The sequence below is a fragment of the Otolemur garnettii genome, unplaced genomic scaffold (assembly GCF_000181295.1).
Source record: "Otolemur garnettii isolate 467f Iridium unplaced genomic scaffold, OtoGar3 scaffold00003, whole genome shotgun sequence".
Lineage (NCBI taxonomy): Eukaryota > Metazoa > Chordata > Mammalia > Primates > Galagidae > Otolemur > Otolemur garnettii.
Window position 1 is genome coordinate 26,651,947 of NW_003852398.1, and position 11,347 is coordinate 26,663,293.

The window sequence follows — 11,347 nt, forward strand, 5'->3', positions numbered from 1 at the left end:
TGCGAGTCTTCTGGGCATCAGGAGGACAAAGAGAGAGGCCTTCGCTATGGCCATCAAGAATTCCTGCTGAAAGGTGATGTGATGTGTCTCAGAGTTGCAGTCTGCCCCTCAGGTGGTGGGTTGTTGGTAGCTTTCAGGCTGTCCCTTAGCAAGTCCTTGTCTGGTCACAGCTGCCCCAGGCACATCTGTAAGTAAGGCACATCGTGGCTTGTGGGCCGCTCTCACCTAATGGCTCTTTAAAACAACAACAAAACAAAACACACACATACAAGATGCCGTCTACAAATTCACACTCACACAGGTAGATACACCATAACAACCACACTAAAAGCAGATTTCTCTGGGCCATAACAGACCCCTATATGCAAGGCAGGCTTGGATAAGTACCACCATCAGTTTTTAGCTTAACACTCAGGGGAGCAGACCTTTGAACCCAAGCTGCAAAAGAAGTCCCTTCTGCCCCCGCCACTAGCGCACTCCCAGGACTCCTCTCCAGTAAACAGCAGGGAGATGCCCGGCCTTTGCTTCTCACACCTCCACAGCCCAGGCTTCTTTCTCCACTGGGGTTCAGGCTCGGGGGTCTGAGGAAAACATTTCTCACGCTATACCCTTTTCCTGCTTCTGCTGAAGGGTGGGGCCTCCCACCAAAATAGACACAGAGCTAGAGGAGGGCCTGACAGCTTTAGGGGGAAAAGTCAGAATTCTGGATCTTATAAATCCAGACGTCCTGTAAACTCTGACCAGAATATAAACATCCCCTGGGACGGAGGAGAGGATGCTTCTGGGGGCAGGAGCCCGGCGCCTCCTCTGTCCGGGGGACAGGCGTGTTTACTCCGAGTTCTCGGCAAGCTCCTTTGGGCTCTTTCCTGCCCCAGGTCTGGGCTAGTCAAGGCAGGTAGGACAGCCCCACATGGGGCCCTGAGGCCAAATTTAAGATTCAGAAGTCTCAAGGCTGGAAGGGAACTTTTAGAGCTTAAAAAACACTTCCTCTTCTGGAATCTCCCATTTAGTGTTCTGACTTCTCTTGAAATACTTGGATTGATGGAGCGCTCACTCTTTCCAGGGTAGTCTGTTATATTCCAAGGACTCGCTGACAGTTAGAAAATGCTAGAATTCAGCTGACTAGAAATGTTCTACACCACCTGATTAGGCAGAGCTAAGAATAAGGTATACAATAAAACAACCGCAGGGCCATTCATTGACCACCTATCCTGCACCAAGCACTTTCATGTATTACCTTGCTAAATCCCCTACCTCCTTCTCAAAGATTTAAGCTCAAGGAGGTTAGGACACTCACCCAAGGTGACCCAGCTGCTGCCCGACAGGGCTAGGGTTCAGGTCACTCTGGTTCAAAGTCTGTGCTTTAAATATTAGTCTAGACTGGTTGTTCCTAATCAAAAAGCAAAAATAGCACACATACCCACAAAAACACCAAAACACGGGCCCACACCAAACCAAACCAAATTACAAAAACACAAAACAAAAAACCCAGCCCAATCTCACCAAATATCAAGTTCCATTATGTGCCAGACCAACAATGATTTTTATGTTTAATACATTTTAACAACCGAGGAAACTGAGGTTCATCAAAGTTAGGGAAGGTAGACATGGCCAAATATTAATAATAAGGTGAAGATCCAATGTCCAGCCACCATTGCCTAAAGTCTGCAGGAGGGGGATTTCTGTATAGTATAAAAGAAAACTTTTACAATTAAAAATTATTTTCAACAACTAGAGCTTGAAAAAAGTGGAATGTGCATCTTCAGAGAGAAACGATATTCCTAGGCTAGAGGCACCCAGCAAAGATACCTTAGAAAGGGTTCCCACATGAGTAGGGGCTGCATGAGATACCCCTTCCACTGATGGTATATGGGTGGTGAGTGCTAATAAGAGACTAGGCTCAGGGTGGAGTTGGTCTGCAACCCAGAAACACAAACTTGGTGTTTTCAAGGGGGGATGCTGGGCAGAATGCCTAGGCTATCCAATCACCAGTGAATTGGAGCCCTACCCCAATTCAAGTGTCCTTGACTTTCCCCTGTGGGGAGAAGGCGTTGGTGCCTGGCCGGGGCAGAGGGTCTTTGCTAATGGACGTCCTCTCTGAACATCCCAGGGGCTGTGCATTCATCTAGGCCTTTCCCTTTTTTGAGAACTGAGAGCTTGCTGGCTGAGGCTGTTCCCACCAACAATGTTCATGTCTAGGGAGCTTAAAATAGCCCCTCTTGGCTGGGGCTCGGGAGTGAGCAGCAAGGCAGGCATTTGTGCAAATATGGGCCTGGGAGAAGGACTCTCACCCGGGGAAGGAGGGGAGGGCTGCACAGCAGGGGAGCCAGGACCTCTTGTGGGGGCTGCGCCCTCTGGCCATAGCCAGCAATAGTGCCTGGCGCCTCCTCCTGCTGTCCCTGACATTACAGGGTCCACTTGAACAAGGTTTTAGACCAAATCTCTCAGGTCCTCCTGGCTTCCATGAGGCTCTAGGCTAGTGTGTGCCCACGGGAAATAAGGGTCTCTGCATTCTGCTAGTTCTAGCCTTGTTCCCACCTCACAATGCCCTTCCTACCTAGGAGCATTCCACAACCAACCTTGAAGGCCTAACTCAAAACTTGTTTTAACAATGGGAATGACAATTGCTGCTACCATTAATTGAGTACTTACTGTTGCCAGTCACTGTGCTAAGCATCTTAACATACACTATCTCATTCAATCCTTAACTGTCTGTGGACAGCCAGGTTATTATTATCTTCACTGTGTGGAAGAAACTAAGGGTCAGAAAAGTTAAGTAACTTTCCCAAGGCCACACAGTTGTGAAGAGGCAGGATTGAACTCATCTACCAACATGCCTCTGGCTGCACCTGCCCTTCAGGGTCCCCACTCTCCATCACAGTGCCACCACCTTGTATGACAGCTGGCTTGATTCAATGTGTCAGGTGTTTAGAGAGTGCTTGCCTTGTGCCAGACACTCTGCTGGGTGCCCCAGCCATAGCTTGGGAGCTCCTAGATTCCCCTGAGGACTCTAGTTTGGTCTTTGGGGCTTAGTGAGCTCCTAGACTTGTAGGATCCGGTTGTGTGAGAATGGTAAGGTGACACTGAGGTCATCCCAGGCTCTCTCTGATGACTAGTTGACCAGCTGGAACTTTTCCCTCCTCTCCTGGCTGCACTGTTCCTCTCCTTACCCCAACAAAGGAACAGCACGTGCAGGAGTCAGATGAACTTGCTTTGAATCCTCTGTGACTTTGGTCAAGTGACTAAGTGCTCTGAACCTCAGTTTTTGGTCTGTAAATTCAGGATAAAACTAGGAGCTCACCATAGAATGTTGGGAGGATTTAAGGGAGCAGGGCACGTGATCTAGCACAGTGCCCGGCAGTCAGTAAAAGGCTACTAAGTGGCATCTATCATTATTACTAATTGTTATTTTCTGAGAATTACAGTGTCCAAGAGCCAAATGCCTGGGGCCTAGCACACAATAGGCGCTCAAAGTGAAAGTTATCCCTCAGTGGACAGAATCTCCCACCCCCACTCCTGGCCTGATGTGGAAGGCATCCTGGCCACTGGTGCTCATCAACAATAGGGTTGCCTGGTAAGGCAGGTGCAGGGCCCCTACCACTGGTCTGATCTTTCATTTTCAGCTCCAGGGCCCATCCCAGGGAGGAGGCGGCCTGACTCAGAAGTTCCGTCAGAGTTTCTGTGTTCTTAGGGGCTGTCTGACTTTCTGGTGGCGCCATCTGGTGGCGAGTGTAACACTTGTCAGCCCTCTGGCCCTTCGCCTGCCCAGTCCTTCATTTATGCCTCCCACCACCTCCTGTGTGTAAAGGCCCAAGGACCCTAGCCTCGCCTGTGGGGGAGAGCCTCTGACGTCTTTGTCTCTAGCCTGGCAGTGACCCCTGGGGTTGGGTCATACAGCCTGCCTGGGTGGATAATCAGGGCATCTCCAAGGGCATACAATCCTTGAAGGGTTTCTAGAAGCTGAGGCTGGAGGAAAGGTCCTCCTTCCTGGCCTGAGATGGTCCAGGAATGGGAAACCCATTGATAGTCACTGAGCCTGTGCCTGAATCCCCATAGCTCCCCTCCCCCTTTGTGAGAGATCTGGGGCCCCCAGAAGGGCTTGCCTGGCTCCCAGGCCCCTGCCAGGCCTGTAGCCAGGCCCAGTCTGTTCCAGAGCTGTTTGGGGGAAGAACAATGACTAAGAAATGGGAGACTGAGTTCTGCTCCTAGCTCTGGCACAAACATGCCCCATCCCTCCTGGGTCTTAGTCTTCTTTTAATAAAATAAGTGGGAGGAGGGGGGCAGGTGATGGATGTAGCTTCCAGACTGGGTTCCTGCCAAGTTGCAGATTCCTGGGCCTGCTACTTCAGAGTCCCAGGGCTGGGACCCTGCAGCGTAAATTAACAAGCATTTCAGCTAGGATGTAGGGAGGCTGAGAGGTTCTGGCTTTGGGAGGCAGAAGTGAGGGGGGTGTATTACCAGCAGGTAAGGAGCATGTGGTGGGTTCAGGTCTGGAGAAGCAGAAGAATCCCTCATCCCCCAGTACCCATCTATCAGTTAATTCCCCAACCTTTCCAAGTTCATAGGAGGGGTCACCCCAGCTCCATGTCTGTCGACCCTGCTTTGAGCAGCAGCAGAGGTGTAGTAGACAGTTAGCATGGAACACACCCTGGCTGCCCCCACGCCTGGCAGAGGGGCTGGGATGGCCTGGGGGTGGGGCCTTGTTGCTTGATGAGGTATTTTCAGAGTCCCCCTCCCTCTGGAGTTTCCAATGATAGAATAGAGCCCTGTCTAGTATTTGACCAAATATGGTGGTATCTCTTGATGCACACAAGCCCCAGCCAGCTTCTCAGTTATGCTGTGGAAACCTGCCCTGGACAGATTAATCTTGTGACATTCAGGAGCGCCTCTCGCTCTGCGTTCTTCCCCTCCTCTGATTCCTCTAAATGGCCAAGAATGGCCCTAAGCAAGACATGGGAGTTCTGGACGTCTGTCTGCTCATGGTGCCCCTCCCCTGTCCTTACACGCGTCCCCCTAGTCCTGCTGCCCTGGCTGGATTCCCTCCCTTTGGCTGGACTGTTCACTCCAGGTGAGAGACATTGGCCAGAGGAGCCAGTCAGTTTAGCATGTGATTCCAGGACCCACGGATCCTGGGGTGACCTGACCTCATGAAGTCGTGGCTTGAGTCTTAGAAGCCTAGAGCTCTCGCAGCAGCCAGGAGGGTGGGCCTGAGTGGGTAGAAAGGAGGGTCGGCAGAGTAGTGAAAACCCTGCTAGGTCTAACACTAATTAGAACAGCTAATTTTTATAATAATAATTATAAAATTGTTTTATAATAAGTTTAATAATCAACAGCTAAGTGTTTATTGAGCACTTACTACAGACCAGACCCTGTGGTGGCTATTTAATGTGGTTATTTCCTTTATTCCTTACAGCCTTGGGGGCTGGATGCCCCAGTTATTCCCATTCTAGAGATGTGGAAGCTGAGGTCCAGAAAGATTTCAGAGAGGAATGGGCCAGGCCACTGTCTATTTCTAGGCACACATCCCATCTTACAGGGAAGGGACTGAGGCTGAGAGAGAAGGAAAGTAAAAACCTGTACACCGGGCAGGCCCCAGGCACAGAGACCACTCTGGGAGAAAGGCCAAAGCATTCGGCCGGCAGGTCCTCGTGGATCTGCAAGTTGGCCTCTGTGAGGCACACAGATTCAGACACACATTCACAGCAAGTTGGAATTGTGCAGAAAGTATCCTGAGAAAAACAGTATCAGGGGGATGGATAGAGCTCTGGATAGAGATCAAGCATGAACCCCAGATCTGTCATCTCTACATCCCTGCCTAGTGTGGGACTCACTTGGGCCTCAATTTCCCTGCCTGTGAACTAGACGGGTGAGACTTTGGTCTCCTTGGGCTACTGCACTCACCTGAGGCTGGCAGAGGCTGGAATTTCTGGGGCTGTTTCCCTGGGAGATAGGGTCTGTGTCTCACGGCTGGCCAGCACACTCCCAGAACATTTGCTCTTCTGACCAACCAGTGGCCCATCCCTCCTCCACCCTCACCCCCTTGCCATCCCCAAAGCAAACGAAGCTGATTGTCTTAGCTAGCCTGTGGGTGCTGGCCGGGTGGCCGGCCGCAGGCCACAGGCGGAGGTGCCACCGGCCAGAGCCCCGCCAGACACACAGGGCATTGTCCCTTGGTCAACAGCCCCTGGGCACCGAAGCCCAGCTCCTGGCCTGCCCCCATGTCCCTCAGCGCCTGCCACTACACTGGACTCAGCCAGCCGGGGGCCCAAGGCTCCCAGTTGATGACGAGCCCACCCACCCACTCCCCCAGCAGCCCCTAGTCGAGCTATAATTGCTTAGCTCCATCCTGTTGCTGCCATTCTCTCAGCGGCGGTGGTGGCAGCATCTGGGGTTCCAGGCGGGCGGCAGCTGCAGGCTGACCTCGAGGCTGGGCGGGATGGACTGGCCACACAACCTGGTACGTGGCGCTTCCCCACCCCTCCCCCACCCAGTTCAGAGCCTGAGTATTTCAGTATTTCTTTCCTATTGATTAATGACTGCCTCTGTTTGGCTTGGAATCTGTGGAGGTGAGTTCTCTCTCTGTCCTCTCCCCCAGGACTAGAAACAGAGACTGGTCTCAGAGCCTGCAGCTATGGCCAGTAGCTCAGGCTTCTGAACTGGGCTCAGCCCCGGCACACTGAAGCCCTTTCAGGCCAGAGGCAACTGGGGAGATCCTGGCAAACTCAGTTGGTGGGGGTTTTTCCAAAGAGACCTGGCTCCTAAGATCTCCGCTGTATGACCTTGGACAAGTCCTTCTGTTTCTCTGTTTCCCATCTGGAACATGAGGGAGGCATACTTTGACTCTATTCTGGGTTTCTCTGAGAGGAGAGCCAGCGTTTAACAATGCTTCGTGGTGAAAAGCTCAGATGAGAGAGCCTATTGTCAGGGAGACATTTTTCTGCCCCAGAGTCTAGGACCAAAATGGAAGAATTTAGTGACTTGAATCTCTGTTGCAGATTTTGTGCCAAGAAATGGCTCTGCCAGGAGGGGCTATGCTGAGACTTGTTTCCCAGTGTCAAGACTTCCTGAGTAGCCAGGATAAAGCAGGCACAGGCCATGGGATTGTGGGGTGAGCCATATGGGACAGGAATGGGGCTGGTACAGAGCCTGTCTGGATTCAGTGAGGAGATCAACCTTAGGACAGTGTTTTTCAACCTTTAAAAAAAATCTCACGGCACACTTGAACCCATACTTAAACTTTCATGTACACTTAAATTATGTTGATAAAAAAAGAGTAAAAAAAGAATACTATATATACTATGCTTTGAACTTCTTTCAAAGATAATTTAATTTAAAATTTTTTCTTAAAAATTTTTGCAGCATACCTCAGATCCTCTCATGGCACACCAGTTGAAATTCACTGCTTGAGAGGTTCCTCTGTCTGTCCAGCCCTGGCCCTTCTGCAGGCTTTGTGCCTCCTCCCCTCAGCTTCCTGGGCCTGGGTTCTGTGGGACCCAAGTCCTCTTCTGTGTGTGCCCGAGACATTTCTGATGTTTTGCTTTGGGGGAGGGAGAAGTGGAAGAAATGCACAATGCTGGGTGGAGGGGCAGGCAGAGGGTTGGGACTGGAGGAGGGAAGCTCAGGGGAGGAAGGCGTGTGGGTGTCATGGGCAGAGAAACCTCAGTCTATGACCTTCCCAACTCCCCACATTCATTTCATGCCCTCTTCCCCCCACCCACTCTAAACCAACTCAAACCTCCTTTCTCACTGTTTCCCTCACCTGTCAGACTTTTAGACTCCCTCTGTCCATGTCTGCCACCCTCTCATACTTGGAGCCTCATGTGACATGTCTCTTCTGCAAAGAAGCTTCCTGGGGAGCTTCCAGCCTCAGCTCAGGCTAAGCAGGAGGTCTTGCTGTTCTCCATCTATACCTCACATGGGCCCATCGTTGCACTTGTCACTAGTGAGGTTTAGGTGTTTGTTTTCCTCCCCAGACTGTAAGCTACAGAAGGGCAGGGGTGGGGATAGCCATTCATTCACTTGGCAAGTGTTCATTGAATGCCTAAGTGCTTCAGTGCCTGGCACCACACAGACAGAGGGGATAAGACAGTGTGTAGAAACTGACACATCCTCTCATGGCATCTGTGGGGGACAGACATATAAAAGAGTCACATGTACACATAGTAAGACTGCTGTCATGCCAGCGACATGTATGTTGTGCAAGTCCAAAGGTATCCTTAAGGAAGTGACAATAGAGCCAATACCTGAGGGGTGGCAACGTGCTTAGGAGGGAAATAAGAAGAGGTACAACTCCTCAGGAAGAGGCTTGTGCAAAGTCCCCGTGGCAGGAAGGAGCACAGTGAGAGTAAGAGGCAGAGAGAAGGCCAGAGGATAGAGCACAAGTGCAAGGGGAAGCAGGGAGCAATTTGAGGGGGCAGAGCTCAGCTGGACAGAGCAAGAGAGAAGCCAGGCCTGAGCCTGAGAGATGCCTGATGGCATGGGAAAGGATTTTGGGCCCCGAGTCTTGGCTCAGAGAGAGGCTTGGCTCTCCCACTTGTGACCTGTGGGCTTTCTTCCCCAGCTGCTCCTTCTTACCATCTCCATTTTCGTGGGGCTGGCCCAGCCCAGGAGCCCCAAAGGCAAGAGGAAGGGGCAAGGACAGGCTGGGCCCCTGGCCCCTGGGCCGCACCAGGTGCCGCTGGACCTGGTGTCAAGGATGAAACCCTATGCCCGAATGGAGGAGTATGAGAGGAACCTTGAGGAGATGGTGGCCCAGCTGAGAAACAGCTCGGAGCTGGCCAAGAGGAAGTGTGAGGTCAACTTGCAGCTGTGGCTGTCCAACAAGAGAAGCCTGTCCCCCTGGGGCTACAGGTAGGCTGGGCTGCAGCAGGGGCTGGCTGTCTTTCGGGTGCATCTTTTCCTATGTCCCAGTCTGTGTAACTGTTAAGACCTTGGCTTCAGTCACTTGGGTGCCTGGGTTTGGATCCTGCCTCTGCCTGTGTGACTTTTGGCAAGTTGATTAGCCTTTTCGAGGCTGTTTCCTCAATGTAAACAGAGGTGACAGTAGTACCTACTTCTCGGGCTATTGTTCAGTGAGATACTCATGCAGGGCACAGCTCTTACTGTTCTTCAAGTCCCACCTGAAGTGCCTGTGAGACCTTCCCCAGATGTCGCTTCCTCCACCTCCACTCTTCTCAGTTGTAGCATTTCCCTGGCTGTGTTCCTGTTTTTCTCTCATACTAGACCAGGACCTTCTCAATGCCGGCATCAGCATCCCCTCAGGATCCCATGGCTCACGGATTGAAATCTCCAGGGGAGGCCAGACAGTGGCCTTTCGTCTGTCTGTCTGCACATGCCTAGGTGGCACAGCAAGCATTGATCTGGGAATCCAGACCTGCAGCCCCGGGTTGACAATAGCTGTGTCCTACCTTGGTTATAGCTCCACATCCTGGCTCAGTGCCTGGAACACAGAAGGGGACAAATGCTTATGTGTTGAATGAATGATGAAGAAATGGGCTGACCCTCAAACTCACAAACCCAGGCCAAAGATTTTTTAGCCACACAACTTAGACCCCAAGTCTCTAGAATAGCACTGTTGACTGGAACTTTCTGTGATGATGTAAAGTCCAGTGTAGTAGCTCCTGGCCTCATGTGGTTATTGAGTACTTGAAAACGTGGCTGATGTGACTTGAGGAAATAATTCCAATTAATTTAAATGTAAATGACATATGCAGCTAGTGGATACTGTATTGGATGGTGCAGCTCTGGAATATGGCCCTTGGCAAGGTCAGTAAAGCGTCTCCAGAGCCAGGCTTTACAGACTTACTTTATTGTGCCCATGAGATCTTACAAAAATGCAGGTTCTGATTCTGAAGATTCTGCACTTCTAACAAGCTTCCAGTTATAATGAGGTGATGCTGATGCCACATGTCCACAGGTCTAATTCACCCACTTCCTCCTCCTACATTTTAGCAGGCCATGAAGGGACAGAGAAGAAAAGGTTGTAGAGCAGGTCTCTGTATGCTAGGCTCCATGAGAACCTGTCTGCTTTGTGCATTAGTGAACACCTGAAGTCTAGGGTACAACCACTTACATGGTGAGCCTGTTAAATGTACTTAAGTGAGTGGACATGAGGTCAGAACAGAATCCAGGCCTCCTGACCTCTCTTCCAAGTAGACATTAGGCATCGATATGCTCACACTTTATTTCTATAGATCGCTTCCCCAAAATGTAAACAAGAGGGGGGAGTAGAGGGAGCTGTGCGCTTCTCTGTGATTCCCTTCAACACAAGCTAGTACTGGGAGGGGCATCTTGCTGTATGAAAGAAGGAAACAGAGTGACCTTGAACCTGGATAACCTTGGGCACATGCTTGCTACTGATCTTCAGTTTCCTGATCTGGAATACAGAGGGGATTACTACCCTTCCTCCACTGGCAGAGTTTTGCTGGGGCATCAAAACCCTGTTAGGAAAGGCAGGGGTGTGAGGAGGGGCTATCCAGTGGCCTTTTCCTGACCTTCTTCCACCCTGTGCTCTTTCCTGTTCCCTGAAGCATTAACCATGATCCTAGCCGCATCCCCACGGACCTGCCTGAGGCGCGGTGCCTGTGTCTGGGCTGCGTGAACCCCTTCACCATGCAGGAGGACCGCAGCATGGTAAGCGTGCCCGTGTTCAGCCAGGTGCCTGTGCGCCGCCGCCTCTGCCCTCCCCCGCCACGCCCGGGGCCCTGTCGCCAGCGGCTGGTCATGGAGACCATCGCAGTGGGCTGCACCTGCATCTTCTGAGCCACCCAGCCTGGAAGCCAGCTGGTAGCTAGAGACCACCATCCCTGCACCCCTGTGTCTAGCAAGGCCTACAAAAAATAAACTCTGTCTTTGGAAAGCAAGACTTTGGGTTTGCTTCTTGTGGCTCCAAAACCAAAACCAGAGAAGGGTTAGGTAGGAGGTTCTCCAACACTGAGATAGCCTATTAAAAAAAATACAAAACAAAACTACATTCATTTCTACCATTTAGGACAGTAACATACATATTTCCTTAGTTTGGGTTTATCAGCCTATATTTGAGCCATGTTATTGTAGCTTGTTTTGTGTAAACCAATATAGGAGTTAACAGGAGCTAACTCTACCCAATTAAGTCAAGGTTGTTGGAAACACGCTCTCTTGAAGTGGGAGCTCCCCATCTTTGCAAGTGTCAGGTTAAAAGCTGAGCTTCTGAAGGATATTGTGAAGCAGACCTCTGCTCTGGTTGGAACAGATGATCTATAAGGTCTCTCAGTTCTGAGATTCTCTGCAGATCAGAATTAGGCACCCCCAAAAGGCCTCCAGGTTGCCAAAGAGCAGGTATTTTTAACTTAGGTCAGCAAGCCCCTTA

General features: G+C 51.0%; 1 protein-coding gene across 2 annotated transcripts; it reads left to right on the forward strand.

Moving 5' to 3' along the window:
- The first annotated feature begins 6,320 nt into the window (after nucleotides 1-6,320).
- Nucleotides 6,321-10,862, forward strand: IL17B (interleukin 17B). Of its 2 annotated transcripts, none has more exons than XM_023514980.1 (3): nucleotides 6,321-6,457; nucleotides 8,561-8,850; nucleotides 10,530-10,862. In XM_023514980.1, the coding sequence occupies exons 1-3, from the start codon at nucleotides 6,437-6,439 to the stop codon at nucleotides 10,759-10,761; spliced, it is 543 nt and encodes a 180-aa protein (XP_023370748.1). In that variant the 5' UTR covers nucleotides 6,321-6,436; the 3' UTR covers nucleotides 10,762-10,862. The 2 variants fall into 2 exon arrangements, with proteins under 2 accessions (XP_023370748.1, XP_012663236.1); XM_012807782.2 differs by lacking the exon at nucleotides 6,321-6,457 and adding an exon at nucleotides 6,540-6,566.
- The last annotated feature ends 485 nt before the right edge of the window (nucleotides 10,863-11,347 follow it).

Bases quoted from the DNA above. Each gene is read 5' to 3' on its own strand.
- IL17B (XM_023514980.1), top strand. From the start codon at position 6,437: ATGGACTGGCCACACAACCTG. The intron at 6,458-8,560 runs GTACGTGGCGCT...TTTCTTCCCCAG, and splicing joins TGGACTGGCCACACAACCTG to CTGCTCCTTCTTACCATCTC. The intron at 8,851-10,529 runs GTAGGCTGGGCT...TGTTCCCTGAAG, and splicing joins CTGTCCCCCTGGGGCTACAG to CATTAACCATGATCCTAGCC.